Source organism: Archocentrus centrarchus, chromosome 1 (genome assembly GCF_007364275.1).
Source record: "Archocentrus centrarchus isolate MPI-CPG fArcCen1 chromosome 1, fArcCen1, whole genome shotgun sequence".
Classification (NCBI taxonomy): Eukaryota; Metazoa; Chordata; class Actinopteri; order Cichliformes; family Cichlidae; genus Archocentrus; species Archocentrus centrarchus.
This window is the reverse complement of record NC_044346.1, coordinates 7754143-7773463: the sequence shown is the minus strand read 5'-3', so window position 1 is coordinate 7773463 and position 19321 is coordinate 7754143. Positions and strand designations below refer to the sequence as shown.

Sequence of the window (19321 nt, the reverse complement as noted above, 5' to 3'; positions counted from 1 at the left end):
GAACAAGTATGAGTAAAAGATTATTGTAGTTTGAGTGTGTGTGTTTGTGTCTTTGCACTGTGTGTGTGTGTGTGTGTGTGTGTGTGTGTGTGTGTGTGTAATAGGCTGTTTATCATCTGTGTGTTTGAGGAGTCTCTTAGCAAAAGGATGGGAATAGGTTTAAAGCACCGGTAATGACTCTACTGAGTTCTACTTTAAATGTAAATTCAACTCTGGGAAGCTTTTATTGCACACGCACCGAAGCTGACCGGGACAGTCGAGTATCTAGCCACCCCTCCAGAAACACACACAAACACACACACACACACACACACACACACACACACGCACACACACACACACACACACACACACACCTTTGCATTGCAGTGTGGCGCCTCCTCAGGCTGTATAACTTTTGAGTTTTCCGATGTCCTCGTACCAGTTTTTGATTTCATCCTACACACACTCACGCTCACACTTGTAGAAATGAATCCAGACACTCCATATCATAAATATACACGGTGCCACACGTCGTACAGAAATGTTTTCTACAAAAAACAAGTTCTATAAATCAAAATGTTTCACCTCAAATGTTAGCATTTGTCACTTTTATCGGTGATTCTGAAAATTTCATGAAAATATAATAGAAAATACAATGAAAATAATCCTTAGTCACAGCCATAACCAGCACACATACATGTAGACTTTGACAAACTTACACACATTCCCCAGTATCAGCAAGTCCAGTACTACTCTAGCAGCCCTTCTTTCCTCATTCCTGTGCTTTCTTTCTCTCTCACACAAACATACCTAAAAGTCTTCTTACATTCATAACTTCACTTTTTTTGCAGCACTTATCTTTTCTGCTAAAAAGATCATTTTCACACCAGTTTTTTAGCATCCTTTCTTTCTCTTACGCTGCCTCTCTCTTTGATTATACACATACAAAAAGTATCTTACCCGTCATTGTTCCTTCTTTGTGTTGAATCCGTATGCTCTTTTAAATCGTTCCTCTATTCTCTCACTGACTTTTGTGTGTGTGTGTGTGTGTGTGTGTATGTGTGTGTGTCTGTAATCTCTCTCTTCTGTGTGTGTGTGTGTGTGCCTGCGTGTGTGTCTCAGGCGATGTTTGACTTTCGCGGCAACGGCAAGGCGGAGTTGAACCTGAAGAAGGGAGAGGTGATCTTCCTGCTGCGACGAGTCAATGCCGACTGGCTGGAGGTAAGAACAGAGAGAGAAAGAGGGCGAGAAAATGAGGGGGAAGAGAGAAAGGTAGAGAAGGAGAGAGGCAGAGAAAGAGTGGGAGAGTGGAAGCCTGAGAAAGCTGGATGGAGAGTGAGAGGGAGGGAGGGATGGGAAAATATAGAAGAGGTGGAGGGGGAGAGGAGATGTAAGAAAAGAAGAGCGTAAAGGAAAAAAGTTGAAAGAGGAGGTATCTTTATCAGGATTGCAAAAGTGGGGAGTAAAAATGGAAGAGGAAGGATCAGAGTGATGAAGAAATGGCAAAAGATGGAGAAGGAGGGAGGGAAACTAGGGAGAGAGAGAAAGAATCAAAAGGGGAGGAATGTAAAGATCAAACAGAAACATCAAGAGAGGAAAATGAGAGATACAATTATGAAGAAGAGTGAAGAAGAGGAAGAACATAATGGTTAAGTGAAGGTTTAATAACTTAATAGACTGAACAAAAACAGGAATGATGAGCGAGAAAGGAGACCGCAGGCGGAATAAATGGATGTAATTCCACTTTCCATTTGTCTAGCGCCTCTTCCAAAAATATGGACAAAACTTTATAGACAGAGATATTTTATGTCCGACTAACAGTTTGTCCCACAGACTGTGTGCACCAACTTGCATATGCCAATAAATATATATACAGTACCAGTCAAAAGTTTTGGACACACTATCCCATTCAGATGAATGGGATAGTGTGTCCAAACTTCTGACTGGTACTGTATGTGTGGATATATGTTTGTGTTAAAAGTGGTGCACCAGATAAAGCATAATCACAAAAATTCTCATTTCACAGGTGTAGGTATTCATCAGCACTCGCGCAGTCATATTCCCCGTGCGTAAATTCGACAAAACTCAGCAGCCAAACACGCGAAGAAGCCATCAGGCACGCGAGTGCCTGCTTGGCTAGTCCTGCAGCAGATTCACGCTCATGCAGGCGGCTTTGCTCTCGAAGCTCTGTTCTGCTCACTTGAATCGATCTGACTTTTATCAGTTTTGAGGGTGGAGCCCAAAGGAAGAAGGGCCCTAATGTGATTGGTCACTTTTAAAGCAATGACGCCACAACATCTGTGATAAATGGGTTCACTTTACTGTGTTAAACCGAGTTACACCACTACAGCAACAGTGCTGTTTGAGACCTCTAGGATACTGGAGGCAGGAATGGAGAACAAAAGGCAAATTCAAGAAAAACTAAAGGTCCAGGAGGCTTTTTCATATAGAGCAAACAGCTGGAAAGACACCAACAAAGAATAAGGAGAAAGGCAGGGGTACAAATACCCTGCCAAGATTCACCTCTATAAACAAGAGAAGTTAAAGTTAAATGGTAAATGGACTGGTTCTGATATAGCATGTTTCTGCTCTACTTGAGCACTCAAAGTGCGTTACTCAACATGTCTTCATTCACCCATTCACACACATTCATACAAGAACTTTTTTCTACATCTAAATGACATCTATCAAACATTTGCACACACATTCACACTAACTGAAAATAGGTGAAATGAACTGAACTGTAACCTCAGTGGCATGTGGTTGTTGGAGGTTTCTTGTTGTTGCTAGATGAAATTGGTTGCAAAGAGGTATGCAGTGCTGCAGTGAAAACCTCCTTGTGATTGCTTTGGTTGATAACAGATTGCTGAGGTTGCCTGTAGTTTGTATGGAAGATGCAAACTTGTCTGCAGACACTCAACAACTACTCACAAATAGGCAGTGAAACTGTGACAAGCGCAGCGGAAACCAAAAATGGTCAAAGTAAAACTTGCAACTTTTACTTCGAAGTCTGTCATTGTTTGCAGGTTAGGGACCCAACTGCAGACTCAGGAGTCCAATAATGAAGTCCATGAACAAGGGAACATAAATCCAGCTGCAGGAGTGACACAAGAAAACACACTAGAAGGGGAAGGAGGAAATGAGACACAGCTGGGAGGAAATGAGACACAGGTGCACACAATGACAGGGGAGGAAGTGAAACTAAATACAAGACACCGAAGACAATTACCTACCAAAGTAAAACAGGAAGTAAGAAACAATAAACTGAGAAACTCAGACATAAAACTAAACATGACACAGAAGGAAAACAGAGGGAAATACTAGAGAACTGATAAATTCAAATACAGCTGGAACAAAGGACGAAAGACTCAAAATACTGAGGAAATACAAGAAGGTGAAACTGTCAGCAATAAACAAACTAAAAGCCAGATGGAGAATATTTGATAACAGAATGGAAAGTCCATAAACTCTAAACTCAGAGTCCCAAAATCGGCTAGTTACTGATATGTCAGCCCTGCGCATGTTAACTATGCAGAACTGCAACCATCTACTTGTGACCAAAGCAATCACAAGGAGGTTCTAGGTGCAGAACACTCTGCAACTGATTTAACTTAACAACAGCCTGTAACTTCCAGGAAGAACTTGCCAACCATTCAGGGAATATTTATTTTTCTCTGGCAACCAGAGATCGCCAGATGATCGCCGACCAGTCTCTAAGCATGTGTGATCATAAATGTGTAAATGTAAACAGAGAGTCATGGAAGATGGAGAAAAAAACAAAGAAATAAACCAAAGAAATATAATGAACATGGCAGACCATGACAGTGTCCATATTTGCAGGCTGTCAGGTTTGAACCACATGCACAGTTGTAGTCTGGGTATGTGGATGCTTATGTTAAATCTTGAGTCACGTACCAGTTTGTTAGTTGGCTGATATCCACAAAGAATTCAACCCAATTCAGCATTTGTAGGAAGAACTAGAATAACATTTATGAGTAAAGATTTGCAAAGATTTTTTTTTAATTAGTAAAAACATCCCCACTTGGCAGCAGCCTGCTAAGGTGGCCAGAGAGTACAATCACTGGTGTGACTCGAGGAGCCCTGCTCTAATTTCCACTGTGTGTACGAGTAAGCCATCCACAAGTGGATATTTTTATTTGCTACTCTGCATTTTTTTTAAAATGCAATGCTGGAATATGGCTGCTGGCAAACAGATGTCATAATAATTCAGCTTTGTCACAGAGTACTTAAAGAAAGGTCAAGAAAATAAAAGGTAAAGAAACACGCTTGATAACATTGTGTTGAGATGAGAGAAAGATCCTTGGTGAGTGGGAGAGAGAAAGGAGGTGGAAGCTGCCGTGATGGGAGAGGGAGAGAGTGAGAATCACCACAGAGGAGGAGGAGGATGAACTTAACCTGCCCCTGGCTTTCGAGAGAGATCAAAAAATAAATAAATATATAAATAAAATAGTAACAGAAAACATCATCTATTTGTCCTTATGCAACACTGGAAAATGCTGAGGTTTTGTTCTTTTTTTTTTTTTTTGGCAACGCTGTTATCCACACTAGTAGTATGCCTTTTGTTTTTTAGGGGTGGGTGAGGTTAATGCAACACTTACAACTTGTGAAAAGTTGACTGAGTGTGTTGAGTTAGTCAGTGGACAGAGTGGTTGTGGGTGGAAAACGTGACAATTCCAACTGGCATACTGGTGCATCAAGGTGAACATTTCAAACACACCAGAGTGAAGCAACAAAGTAACAGTTCTGGAAACTGAGAATTCCAGCGGATGCAAAGCTGGCAGTGAGAAACAGACTTCATCACTAGCTGCTGTGACGATGCTGCCCAGTGGCCAACAGAAAGGAGAGTGACTGAAGTGAGCAGCTGTGAAGTGTTGATGCAGAGGAAGAAACCTGTGGGCTTGGACTGGGCTTCAGCTTTGCCTTTAGGAGGAACTTATAGCATGGTGGTAGTAGAGCATACTCAGCCATTGAATGCAGTAAGTAATGACTTCTATTGCTTTCCAGTTGACGTCACGAGAATGACTTACAACAGAGAGGTTTCCAGGTTTGTTTAGATATGATCCATTCTAGGGACCATAATGGGGTTTGTACAATTAGTGGTCCTTAGATTTTTCAAGTAATTAACCCCTTTGAATCTGTTTTCAGCCAAGTAGCCCTTCAACATGGCAAAATATTTTTAATAGTAAAAAAATATAAAGAGGTACAATACAACACAGTGTCATCTGATTTCTGATTTATAAACAATAAATCTGTAACCAGAAATCACTTCACTAAGGCAGGCATCTGCAGTCCATCTGCTTACTGGTCACTCTTTTGCTTTTGTGTTTTATTCAGTCATGATTCAAAAAGCTGGCCTCCTAGTCCTATGAAAAAAAAAGTTTCACAGGACTCTATGCAGCCTTGTGAAAAACTAAGTACACCCTATAAGCCAGTAGCTTGTAGAACCTGTAGATCCACCTTTAGCAAGTATTCGTCTTCTCTATGAGGCTCCCCTCTTCTTCACCACGTTGTTTTCAGTTCATTGAGATTTGCTGGCATTAGTTTGCATCCAGCTTTCTTAAGGGACCGCCACAGCTTTTCAGTCAAAATAAGATCTGGACTTTGACTGGGCCATTGCAGCACCTTTTCTTTATCAGTAATGTTGCTGTGCTTGGGATCATTGTCCTGTTTCATGACACAGTTTGTGCTTAGCTTTAGCTGTCAGACAGATGACCTCACGTTTGACTCTAGAATACATCGGTATACGGAGAAGTTCATGGTCGACTCAGTGACTGCAAGCTGCCCAGGTCCTGTGGCTGCAAAACAAGCCCAAATCATCATGCTTCCACCACTGTGCTTGATGGGTATGGCATGATATACTGTGTTTGGTTTTCACCAAATGTGGCGCTATGCATTATGGCCAAACATCTCCACTCGTCTGTCCAAAGAACATTGTTCCAGAAGTCTTGTGGGTTGATGCAACTTCGCAAACCTAAGCTGTGCTGTTCTTTTTAAAGAGAACAGGCTTCAAAATGCACCGTCCTTGTTCAGTCTTTTACTAATTGTCCTGTCATGAACTTAACCATTTAACTTGATAACTTAGGTCTGTAGAGTCTGAGATGTAGCTCTTGAGTTTTTTGCAGTTTCTCTGAATGTTGCAGAGTCTGACCTTGGGGTGAATTTGCTGGTGTGTCCACGATGATAAAATGGCAATAAATCTGTTTAAATATACTTAATCTTTATTTTCTATGACTTCAAAAATGCTGTTTGCAATTTTGCATAGGGCGAAATCAGGGGGGGACCCCAGGTGCCATATCTCAAAAACTGTTAGAGATATTGACCTGAAATTTTGTATGCTTCTTTTTGAAATGAAACACTATAACCCCTACAGTAACCTTGACTTTACAATGATTTTGAAAATTTGGCTGCCGCTGGTATTGCTGGAGCTTCAACCTCTTTAGAGTTTTGCTCTTCTCTGCGCACTTTGGAAATAGGTCAAGTTGAAACCTCTAGTCTGTTTCTACTGCCTTGCTCTCAGTTGCAAAAATATTATCTGGGATGTACTTTCTTCTGATCTTCAATTTTTGAAAGTAATTTAACAATTGCCTCAAAGTCGCAGCACAAGATACTACAAATGCTCCATTTGTATCATATTCACACCCATTAGATAACATACAGCTCAGCTGATTAAAGAGGTTTGAATATATAACTTCTCAGGACAGACTGGGTGTTATCGTCATTGTACTCGATCCAAAGTTGTGATTTCAACGTGTTACAATGAAAGGCTTTTTTACATAAAACTGCTTCCTTGTTCTGCTGCAAATGTGTGAAAGAGCTGGATGCTTTATAAAGCGGCCTCTGTATGTGTTTCTGCAGACTAACACAGTGAGACACCAGGGGTGTAGTAAAAAGGCTGTATGATTGTGTTGAGTGCTTCCAACATCAGCAGCAAATTATAAACAGGCTAATTAGTCAGGAAAACGTCTCTCTAGATGCAACTACATGCTGCTTTCTTCTGTTTCTCTCCTTTAAATCATCAACTCATCTCATCATCAGTCCCCTATCATACCATCCTCTGAGACATTATTCATTTGTTCGCTCGTCTTTTGATCATTTGCTTCCTCTTCTTTATAGTCTTCTTCCTCTTGTTCTTTTTTTTCCCCTTCAGGGTACAGTAAACAATCAGACGGGTATTTTCCCAGAAACCTTTGTGAAGATTATTAAACCCCTCCCTGAGAGTGACTCTGAAGGTGAAGGTGGAGGCCACACATACAGCTGTCTCCGCTGCTTCCTGCTCACTCCTTCTGGAGTCGACACCAGGTCTGTCTGACATTAGTGAGCTAACAGGATATTCTCTGTTGGCTCTCGATGCATGTAACATAACATGATGTAATGTAATGTCACATTTTATGTAACATAAAATTCAAATTTTTATGGAGGATCCTCATATTAAACATGGCCAAAGTTTTGAATATTGAGCTCAGCATATGTGCAGTTAATCCTTGTGAGATCAGAGTTCAGGCTTCAGACTGTTATAAATGCTTCAGTTCAAAGCAGTATCCGGTCAGAAGAGATGATCCTTAAAATGATCATCTCAGTTGCACCCACTTGCTGTTGAAATGTTTTCTGCGTGAAAGGCAGTTAAGCAGAAGAAAATTGGCTTAAAGGTCGATAAACAGCTCGTTTCAGACAGTGGATGAACTGAGGAATACACCAAGGCCCAGGATAAGCTGTATATGGATTATTTTGAACTGTGATTCATGCAAAGCTAGTCTAGAAGAGTCACAAATAAAAATATAACAGGATGCCTTTAATTTTATACTTTAAGGCTTTAATGGCTTCAGATTCATATCTAACATTAGATGCTTAACATGAGACCATGATTAGGTTTTGGGTTGACTTTAGCTTAAAAATGTGTAGATGTTGTAGATAACAATACAAACTGATATTTAAAAGATTGTAATGTAAAGGGATGATTCAAAGGTACTAAAATCTAGAGCCTGACCAATATATGTGGACCCTGCAACATGTTTGGAACGCCACAAACAACCAACTGATCCGAAACAGACTCAGGCAAAGTGTAACTGATTTGTCACATTATCTTAGGAAGGACTCAAAATGACTACACATAGTAAATGTTGGGAAGCCTGTTTAGGTTCCATGTGTCTTAGAGAAAAAAATTATTTGGCAGATATATGAGATTTTTAAATCACCAAGTTTGGTCTTAAAAATCCTATATTGGTTGGGCTTTATTCAAAACCTCATTTTCATGTTAGGGTTAGGGTCAAAACCAGTCATTTTCATGTCCTTTTTTTAAAACCTTGGATTGAATGTGTTAACTGAATTTATTGTTACAGGTGCTATAACGTGGAAATGAATCTTTCTGATCAGCATTGTACAAATTGTACAAATGGGCTTTGAGGCTATAGATAATTGTATGCTCCTTCTTAAACAGGGATGTGTGTGTACAAGAGGACCTCAGCATCCAGCCAACATACAAGGACCTACTGTCTCGCATGAGGTAAAAAAAAAAAAAAAAAATCTCAATTCCTTAGCAATCAGCTGTCAGTGTTTTAGTAGAGCTGCATTTTAGGTTAAAAAGCTTTGACAGTTTGAACTTTGTGATTAATGTCATGCTTTTATTGCATTTACACCTGTATGGGGAACATTAGCAGAGGCGCTGAGCAACCTCACACCTGTGAGCAAATTACAGCACCTTCTAAAATGGGATAATAATTTAATTGGTGAAACCTTACAGCAAACAATTAAAGGGGATTTTCATGCTATTTCCCGGTGTTTATGTTTGCTCTTCTACTGGTGTATTGGTGCAGCATGTACACATCTTGTAGCTGCTAATTATATTTATATATTTATATTCCGTCTTGGTCTGTTACGTTAAAGAGGCTGTTTTACGTATTGTTTCTGATTGGTCCGCCTATAGAAAGTCCACCTTTGGCTCCAGAGGCCATGAAAATAAACAACTCTCATTCTGGCCACACAAAACTCAAAGAAGACTTAATGCCTATGATTTAGAAAAAGCACAGAACAAAGTCTGAACATGAGACTTTTTTCCAGATTTCTGCACCAACTTGGTAGGTGCACAATTTGGCAGATCATATCTTCACAACCTCATACTGTAGTACCATGTTATTCCAATAAAATGCTTCGCTCTCAGACTTCAGGCTTGCTTGTGGTGCCTTGAGTTTCTAAAAATAGAGTGGGAGGCAGAGCCTTCAGCTATCAAGTTCCCAAATTTTGGGTTCAGGAGACAGACAGCCTCTCTACTTTTTTTTTTTTTTTTTTTTTTTTTTTTTTAAGCCTCTCTACTTTTAAGGTTAGATTAAAATGTTCCTTGTTGATAAAGGTTATAGTTTGGGCTGGATCAGATTCATGAAGCAACTTTAGTTATGCTGCTTTAAACTCAGGCTGGTGGGGCACTTCCCATGATGCAATTTTTTCATCACAGCCCTCTTTTCATTCCTGGTGGGTTTATATACCAGTACTTGATGTTATTAAATTTTGCCCTTCTTCTTCCATGGTGTGTGTTATGTCTCTGTCTCTCTATGCTCACCTTGATTATCTTCTCTTTCCTTTCACCACCCAGCTGGTCAGGGTGCCCCTCCCTGAGCCTGGTTCAGCTGAAGGTCTCTTCCTATTGGAAGGGAGTTCTTCCTCCCCATCATTGCCAACGGCTTCTCGTTAGGGTTTTCTCCAACAAACAGGCTCTTTGATTTACAATGTAAAATGCTTTAAGAAGACTGGTGCTATATAAATGAAACTGAATCAAATTGGAAGATTGAACTGAACTTTACAATTACTGCAGTGAAGATAGTGAAAGATCAAATTAAAGGGATTTAGTAGTAATGAGTGCAATCAATTTTTTTTTTTTTTATATGTGAGGTTATTGGATACCTGCGGCAGCAAATTGCAACAGAAACTATCCAAAGTGAGAGAATTGTGCTCATTTACAGACATGACACAACACAATTAATTATTCCAGACATAGAAAATGATTCATTATGCTCTGACAACAACTTATTTCTGGTGTTCTGTCACATAGTCATAGTTTATGTTACAGTTTCGTAAATATTTACTAAAGGTTGTATTAACATTTTCCAAAATCCAGTTGCATTTGATTCTTGAAAATTCTGGACTGTGTATAAAAATGGCTGTAATTCATAAACACTTTAAGTAAACTATTACTGCAAGTTAATCTACACCACACTGCACATGCATTCACATTAATATTCTTATATCAAGTTGTTTTTTCCCCCAAATTTTCTTCTAAATAAAAAACACCACTTGTGCTGGTTATTTTTGCCTAACTGTGTGTTGCTGACTGAATTACAATAATTTAGATGTTAAAAGATGGTAATTTACATTACAAATCTAAGCTTTTGTCCATTCAAAACAGAGCAGATTTCCATATCTGATGTTTCTTCCAGAGATGTACTGATGAACTATGCTGATTACTGACCTTTGTGAGCACACTCTCAGCATTTCATTTTTTATATCTGCTGTTGAAATGAAATTCCACAACAACGATGGGTATGAATCCATTAATTCGGCGGCCTGCCCTGAGGGGCAGCGTATTTAGTCATTGTGCACTGCAAACCTGCAAATGGCCAGTTGCCAGTCCTCACCACTCATCAAATTAGGTCCTGTGGGACCTCCAAGCCCCCCCCCCACCCCCCCCCCCCCCCCCCCCCCTTCCCCCGCCCATCTCTCCCATAGCACCATCACCGGATGCATGTACTCATTACACTATCTGTTCCTCTGTCTTTTTCTCTTTCATTCTCCCTCTCCCTCTATTTCTCATTATCTGGTAATTTAGATAGGTGAACGCTATGATTATTAGCCCTCCCCATTCATAATCAGTTCATTTCCGACGCTTATCTGCTCATTATTGTTTTTCTGTGTTCGGGCCTATTGTGCCCTGGAGTAGGATGGATGAGACACTGGTCTTGAGTTTTAATATGGCTTAGTGCTGATAAAGGGAGGGGGAGAATAAGGAGAAGGAGGAGAGGGTGCTGGTGTACATATGAGAAAACAGGAAGTAGGAAAAGAAAAGGGAGATGCCAGCATTGTACAACAAGAAAGCTCAGAAAAATGTCTTCTGTTGTATCAAGAACAATTTTATCTCAGGACTGCTTTACTCAAAATGTGGTTGTTGTTACAACTTTAGCAATTTATATTTGGAGATATGGCTTCTTCTTCTGGCTCTTCTGGGATTACCCCACACATCCATGCACATACATGTAAAGCCTAAATAGAGGAAGAAGCAAACCCCCCCTCACAGAACAGAGTGTGCATCAGTGACAGTGGACATGATAGTGATTGACACTGATTCATGGATTCTGACAATGAAGTAAGAAATAGCCTTAAAAGGGAGTAGCTAAGGTGGAGGTGGGTTGCAAAGAGGCTTGCAGATGAGTGGTAATGGTATACAGACTGTTGTAGCTTAAATAGCACGGCCCATATGAGATTTGACAGTTGAATGAGCAACAGGGTATCAGCTAAGCCTTCGGCTGGCATTGAGATCAGCTGATCTTTCAGGACTTTTGCCTACTAGAACTCATGATATCCACAATTAGTTTTTCTTTTCCTTTAGAATATGCTTGACATTTTTCATAGTCTTTTAAAAAATAAGCATAAAAAATCACTGGGTGTTTAAAAGATTTGAAAACGCACCAGTTTTGAAGGCACTCTTTGCTTATCTCTTCCAGGAATGTCTTCAAGGTGGATGACATTGCCCTGAACTACCACGACCCTGAGGGTGATCTTATCCGTATCCTGGATGATGAGGATGTCCAGCTGATGATCAGGGAGGGCAGACGTCAGCAGGATAAAGTCAAGAGACCTGTTAATCAGTTTCCATGGGAACTGTACGTGACCATGGCCTCCGATCTCTCTGTTTATAATGTCGAGGCTTGAGAGAAGTTGAAGAGAAGAAGAGAGAGAGTTGGGAGAGATATTTAAAAACAGTTAGCTGTTATATCAGGAAAAATGAATGTTACCAAGTGTATAGTTGCTGATGGTCCTCCGTGTAGTTTGTCGTTTACATTCCTTTCCCAGCCTATTTCATTAAAAGGCCCAGTCATTTCACTTAACAATAAAGTGATTTAATAACATATTAACATTTTTGCTTGCTCGATTTGTCTTTATGTTTGAAGGGTTTTCTAGCAGTAGATGTGCACTCTGACAGCTTTTTACAGCTAACTTAATATGTACAGTGTTAACCTAGTGTCAGGGCAAAGAATAGATTCAGTTTACCTGACACATTTGATGGAGTGTTGCAGAAAATATGCTCAGAAAGCACAGCAAAGATGCAAGATGCTAAATAATAAAAGCCGTATGTAGCCAAACAAATTTAGATAAAATTAGGTGAAGTTAACATAGAATTATACCAAGGAAACAAAGGCACAAAAGACACCATGTTATGAGAGGAAGTTTTTTCTGTGTTAAGGGAATAACTGTTTCTACAAGCCTTATTTCCTCAAGCTGATGCGTTTTTTGGTTATGCTAGAAAGGAAGAGGAGAGGGGGAAGGCGTGTTTGGAGGCAGCTAGACAGAAGGAAAGGCTGGAGTGTGGAAGTGAGAGTAGGTAATCTAAATGTAGTTATGTATCTCTTGCTCAGGTTCCAAGGTAGGCTTGGGTTGCATGTGGGTGGGGACCCTTACTGGATTCAAACTCCAAGATCCAAGATTGAGAGGCTTCAGCACAGTGGGAACAATAATGAGCAGTACGGACAAAATAAGCCAACCCTGGTTGGTAGTGATGCCCAGCCACCTGCAATGACAGATGCATCTACTGAGCTGAAGATAAGGATTGTGGCTCAAACAACTCAAGCTAGCCACCCAATCAGTCCCCTGAGAGGAGATGATTGCAGATGTGAACACTGCTCTACACATCATCCCCACAATCAGTATCACTGGAACCATTGAGCTTATATATGCCACTGCCAAATGAAAACAGCGTCATTTTGATGCGTTTTGGCCTCCTGTTTACACGAGCTCTTTTGGAAATGGGGTCCAGAGTGGAGCGTTTCAGAAACGTTCCAGCCTCCTTCTTCGTGTAAACACACGAATAAGGTGCGTTTTGGAAACGGGGGCGCTCGCACATGCGCACTATGGTTGCGACCACAGTTTTATACGCATCCGCTAATAGATGAACAACACTCGTTAGGGTTAGGATTCACGAGTGCTTCAGCAAACTTCGAGTAGCGCGAATCACAGTCGATCTTTTCTTGTGTTTTTGCCATTTTATAATTGAGTGTTGTGTGCAGCGGCAATCCAACCTTGTCGTCAGTCCGCACAAAGCCTCTCACATTGGCCATTTTGTAAATAACAAACAAATCTTTGTGGCACATCCTACGGAGTCCCTCTGCGCACGCGCGTGTTGGGTAAACAAGCTTTGCAAAATAGGAACTACTGGCAATAGGAACTACATTATTTTCACCGTTTCAAGCGTCTTCGTGTAGACGCAGTTTGTTTCTGAAACATATCCATGTAAACAGGAGGCTGAAATGCAGTAATATGACATAGTTTCCAGTGGAAACGGTGTTGTGTAAACAAGGCCTCAGGAGCACCTGGGTATAAAATCAAGGATGCATACAGAGGAAGCCCCCCATGGAGAAGAAAGCTGGAAAAATCAGGGAAACCGGAAGGATGTTAGTCGGTTAACTGAGGTGCAGAAAGGCGTCATAAGAAACAGGTCCTGGATGAAAAAGAGGTGTCCAACAAGATTTCCATAACTGAGGCTCTAGAACCTGCCAAACAAAGGCTAATGGCTCTGGCCACTGACAAGATATACCCCCTTCCCTCCGATCGGCCTGTGGAAACTTTCCTGGCTAGAAGCCTGTCTTCACTCTCATCAAAATACAAGAGACAAAAATGTATTTTCTTGAAAATTTGCTTCAAAAAGCATAAACAACACATGCTGTTGACTATACATTGCTAATAATACCCAGTCATATGTAAAGTGCTAATGTCAATATGTGACCCACTTGCCACTGGGACACAAAGTTCAATACAAGAGCAGTAAATGATTAATATCACAAACTAAAAACTAAACTAGTTTTAATTCACTTTTTACATGAATAATTTCATTTATATAAATATATAACCATGCATACTTGTGAGTAATTTTAAACTGAAATTCTTTTATTACTGCGGGCCCCCGCCTGCAGTGTGGGCCGCGGAATAATAGCACAAAGGCAGACCCACCCAGAGTTGAAATTGAGCAATACTGGAAGAACAACTGGGAGAAAAAGGCGTCACACAACACCAATGCCAACACCAATGGACTTAAGAGCAGACCACAGCAACCTCCCAGAACAAGAACCTGTCAGCATCACAAAAGCAGACATCCATCAATGAGTCTCCAGAATGAAGAGCTGGCTGGCACCGGGACCTGACATGATCCATGCCTACTGACTGCAGAAGCTAATGGCACTCCATGATCACCTGGCAGCACAAATAAGGGGATTGCTAAAAGCAGGTGCTCTTCCAGACTGGCTAACACAGGGCAGAACAATGCTGATTATGAATGATCTCCACAAAGGTTGCTGGCTGAACAGTAGGAATAAGATCCAAGCCATCAATACATGCACCCCGCCCGTCATCAGATACCGAGCTGGAATAATAATCTGGTAGCAGGAGGGGATAGATGTGGCAATCCCCGTGGACAGCAATATTAGGAGGAGAATGAGATAACAGAGAAGTATCAGAGGCTGAAGGAACAACTGAAGCTGATTTGGAAGGTAAAGTCCAAAGTGCTCCCAGCGGTAATAGGAGCGTTAGGAGTTATAACCCTGAAACTAGAAGAGTGGTTCCAGCAGATTCCAGGCAGAACATCAGAGGTTACACACATACCAGGGAGATTTTCTACAGAAATATTATAAAAATCCAAGTGGATTTTTTGCTCAGTAGTAAAGGTTATCAACCCCTTGTCATGGTCCTGGGTCTAGGATCCAGTGTTTTCTGGTTTTTGGATTTTCTGATTTGGTTTTGCTTCTCTTTGATTCTTTGGTTTTGCATTTCATTCCTGTTTCCCTGTGTTTCCCATGTTTGGCCCTAATACATCTTTGTTTATCTCCTGTCCTTGTATCAAGCTCGTGTCTTACCTGCATCTCAGTCTTCCACTTCCTGTTTTACTTTGTTAGCTTTAGTCTTGTCTGTTCATATTCAGTTTTGCTTCCTGTTTTGTTTCCTGCCCAGCTGTTTCCACTTGTTCCTAATTTCGTTGTGTATATATATATTGTTCCTGTTTTCTCTGCTCCATGTTACCTCCTCATCATTGGTTAGTCCCCCTGGTGTGTGCGTCCCTGTCCATGTTCAGATCTAGTGAGTTTTGTAACATGTTCTGCTGACTCCTGTCCAGCTCTGTTTAGCTCCATGCTTCCAGCAATAAAACTGAGGATTTTGAGTTTGAATCCTGTCTCTCGAGTCCTGCACTGGGGTCCTGAAACCTGCCTGCTACAGCAGTACATGACACCCCTGGTGTAGGAGGAAGCTGTGGGAAAAGTTTGAAAGCTGATGGAATGACTTTTAATTTATATTGAGTTTAGTATAAATCCCATAGATATCTGTCCCCAAGGTTAAGACACTGTTACTCAAACTTTTAATCTTGTGAAACCCAAAAGCTTCTCCTCTTTGCATAGAGCTTAAGCGTAATCTGTAAGGCTGCTTTTTCCATTGTGCTTTTTAATGTGGATGATAACTCTTATTTTCCAAAAATAATGTGATCAAAAATTAATCAAGTCTGCAAGTTCTTGCAGATATTTAATGGTAATGTGGCGCGCCACAGAAAATCTTTATTTAACCACTGAAGAGCCCCCTTTAGTTTTTGTTAAAAAATCATGTTCCACACTGTTTTTATTAAATCTGTATTTATTGAATACAAGTACAGGCTTTCTGCATTCAAATGCAAGAAGTGTTGTCTGTCCAGTGTCTTTTGTATCACATCACACAAATTTCACTGACTTTTAGCTTGATATACATGTTCTGTATCTTTGTAAATATTTGGATCTTGACAGAATTCAAAATCTTATTTTTGTTTTGAAACCAATCTCACTTCATTTTGAAGATTTCAGCTGCACCTTTATGTGGTAATGAAGAAGGATTTTAGGTTTGCCACTTTTGTTTGTGTGCGCTTCAAAAGGCACAACTGGATCTCCCATGGCTTTATTTCATTCACACCCGGCATTCATATTATGCTCACGTGTCTGCATTTCATTCATACTCGCCTCAGGAAATTCAGATATTGCCTTTTGCTGGCGGAGGCACTTTTACCTCATCTTTAATGCAAAGTTATTCCCATTATATTCTTTTTTAACAACATCTTCCAGGCACCATTAAAATTATTCATCTTTAAAGTTGCTTATCGCACCAGAGGCGACTGACACCGTCCCATATTTATGTGTAAACACCCTTTTAAGTATTCAGGAGTATACATTGCTTTTGTTTGTTTGTTTGTTTGTTTGTTTTCACAAGAACTTCATTCTTCATTCATTGGGAGATAAACACCCTCTCTACTTTTAAGATTAGGCTTTCCTTTCTGATAAAGCTGGGTCAAATGATTCTCCAAGTGTTTCTTCTTCACTCACCTCTTTTAACTCTCTATGTGTTTACACACCACTTTGCATTTAATCATTAGTTATTATTAATCTCTGGCTCTCTTCCACAGTGTGTCTTTTGTCCCTTCTCCCTCCCTTCACCCCCAACTGATCATGGTAGATGACTGCCCCTCCGTGAATCTGATCCCTGTTAAAAGGGAGCTTTTCCTTCCCACTCTTGCCAAGTGCTCATTATTGTAGCATCTTTACCCTTACAATATAAAGCACTTTGAGGTGACTGTTGTTGTGATTTGGCACTATATAAATAAAATTGAATTGAATTAAATAACTAATTCAGAGGTAAATGTGCATGTTGATTCTATGATGCATTAGATAAAGTAAATTTACATATTTTCATGCTTTTTTTAAAAAAATATTCAGTAAATATTTTTTGTCACTTTGGGGATTAATTCTGCTTACCAGATGCTTACCTCCATACCACCTCCTCTGCCTGTATAATGTTGCTGCAAATGTTGTACAGATCTTTCAGTCTCTCACTTTACTCCTCTGTCATGCATGAACAAGACCATGAGACACTTGAACTCCTACATTTGGGGGATAATTCATATCCAACCCAGAGTGGGCACCCCTCTCTTTTCCATCTAATCATCATGGATTCTGATTTGAAGGTTCTAATTCTCATATTAGGTTGCTGCTCAGTGAGGCCAGAAGAGCCATGCCATCCAGAAAAAGCAGAAATGAGATCCTCTAAAAATCTGGTCAATAAAATTATGAATAGAATCTGTGAAAGGGCAGCCCTGATGGAGTCCAACACCCACAGGAAGCAAGAACTTATTGCCAGCAATGTGAACCAAGTTCTTGTTATGGCTCTACAGGGACTGAATGACCAACAATGGAATATCGGACGCATCACACACACAGGACATCCCAAACGGGTGCGGTCAAATGCCTTCTCCAAGACAACAAAAATATTAGTGTTTGGGCAAATTCCCAGGTACCCTTGGATATTCTTGAGAAGATAAAGGACGTTTTTGGTGCTCTTTCCCCCATTGTTCTGGCTACAATCCCCATTTAGCAAATGGAGTGATTCCTTCCAGTTTTAAACATACAGTCAATCAGCCACTGCTAAAGAAACATAACCTTGACCCTGATGTCCTCAATAATTCTACACTAGTTCTACACTTATTTTCCTCATATGTGAAAGATAAAACCTGTCCAAATAAGAAACTGTTTGTCATCCCCAGATGTCATTAACAGTAACATCCCTCAAGGATCCATTTTATTCTTCTTCTACTTTCATTATATATGCTAACCCTCAGCTCTGCCTTTTGGAATTACAAAATTCATGATCATTGTTATGTGAATGACACCCAGTTTTATCTACCTGCCACACATGAGAGTGACTACTCCATGAAAACAAAGCTTTGACTGAATAATCTGGCACCCTGGATGGCATAACAAAGACACAATTCTTGTAGTGTTGCCTCTTTATACCAACATAGTGGATTGTAAACTCATCCATCCATTTTCCTCTCCTTGTCCTTTCAGGGTCGGGGTTGGGGGTGAGTGGGGAGACACCCTGGACAGGTCACCAGCCTGTTGCAGGGCTGTAAGTAAAGGGACAATTGACTGACAAGCAGTTTCATGGCCAGCTGAGGCCTGCTCCCCTCTTATTTCAGACATATTATCTGAAGTTGATTCAAAGTATTGAATTTGTATTTTATGTAATTTTAATGTGTTTTTAAATATGAGGCCCAAAAAGAAAAACCCAAACCTCTCAAAGACACAGCAAAGATTTTCTGAGCGGCCAAATCAACAATCTGGTACATTGTTTAAAAGAAGGAATACACTGAGCAGCTCAGCAACACCAAAAGGCCTGAAAGACCATGGAAGACAACTGAAGTACATCATGAAAAAAACAACTTCACAACATCTAACCAAGTACAGAACACTCTTGAGGAGGCAAATGTGTCACTGTCAATATCTAGAATCATGAATGGTAATACAGAGGGCCTACAACAAGGAGAAACCACTGATCATGCTTAAGAACAGGAAGGTCAGATTAGATTTTGCCAGAAAACATCTAAAAGGACCAGCACAGTTCTGTAAAAACAAAAAAATTGTTAACTTATACCAGAATGATGGGAAGAGAAAAATATGGAGAAAGAAACAGCTGGTGAGCCAAAGCATTATCTGGCTAACATGTTGGAGGCAGTCTCTGGAGCTTGAAAAAAGGCGACTGGACTTCTTTTTGTTTCTTGAAGACGTTTCACCTCTCATCCGAAAGGCTTCTTCAGTTCTCAACCAAATGGTGGAGAGACCCAGGTATTTAAACCCCTGTGGGCGTAGTCCCCTGGAGGTGGTTATGACCCTCTATTGATCATGTGCTTGAACACATGTGCCCAGGTGTGAAGGGGGCGTGGGTCATATTTAATCAGTGGTTTCAGTTGAAACACCTCCAGGGGACTACGCCCACAGGGGTTTAAATACCTGGGTCTCTCCACCATTTGGTTGAGAACTGAAGAAGCCTTTCGGATGAGAGGTGAAACGTCTTCAAGAAACAAAAAGAAGTCCAGTCGCCTTTTTTCAAGCTCCAGAGACTACTATGACCTGGATAACTGAGAATCTACACAGACATATTGCCTTGCACTTTGGGAGGAACACCCTTCAATTGGTGCGGGAGTATGAAAGGGACTCAAGAAAGCTAGCGGACTACAGGAACCACCTTCGTTTCAACTTGAGATGCAGACAGTCCAGACTGG

At 40.5% G+C, this 19321-nt stretch overlaps 1 protein-coding gene across 1 annotated transcript in view; it reads left to right on the top strand.

Annotated features, from left to right (window-relative positions):
* Window positions 1-12113, top strand: part of ncf4 (neutrophil cytosolic factor 4) — a 38322-nt gene extending 26209 nt beyond the window's left edge. The window contains exons 7-10 of the mRNA XM_030739644.1: window positions 1105-1203; window positions 7151-7302; window positions 8438-8503; window positions 11709-12113. Of these exons, the coding sequence (XP_030595504.1) occupies window positions 1105-1203; window positions 7151-7302; window positions 8438-8503; window positions 11709-11916 (525 nt within the window). The 3' untranslated portion in view covers window positions 11917-12113. The remainder of the gene's footprint in view (window positions 1-1104; window positions 1204-7150; window positions 7303-8437; window positions 8504-11708) is intronic.
* Window positions 12114-19321: the final 7208 nt, after the last annotated feature.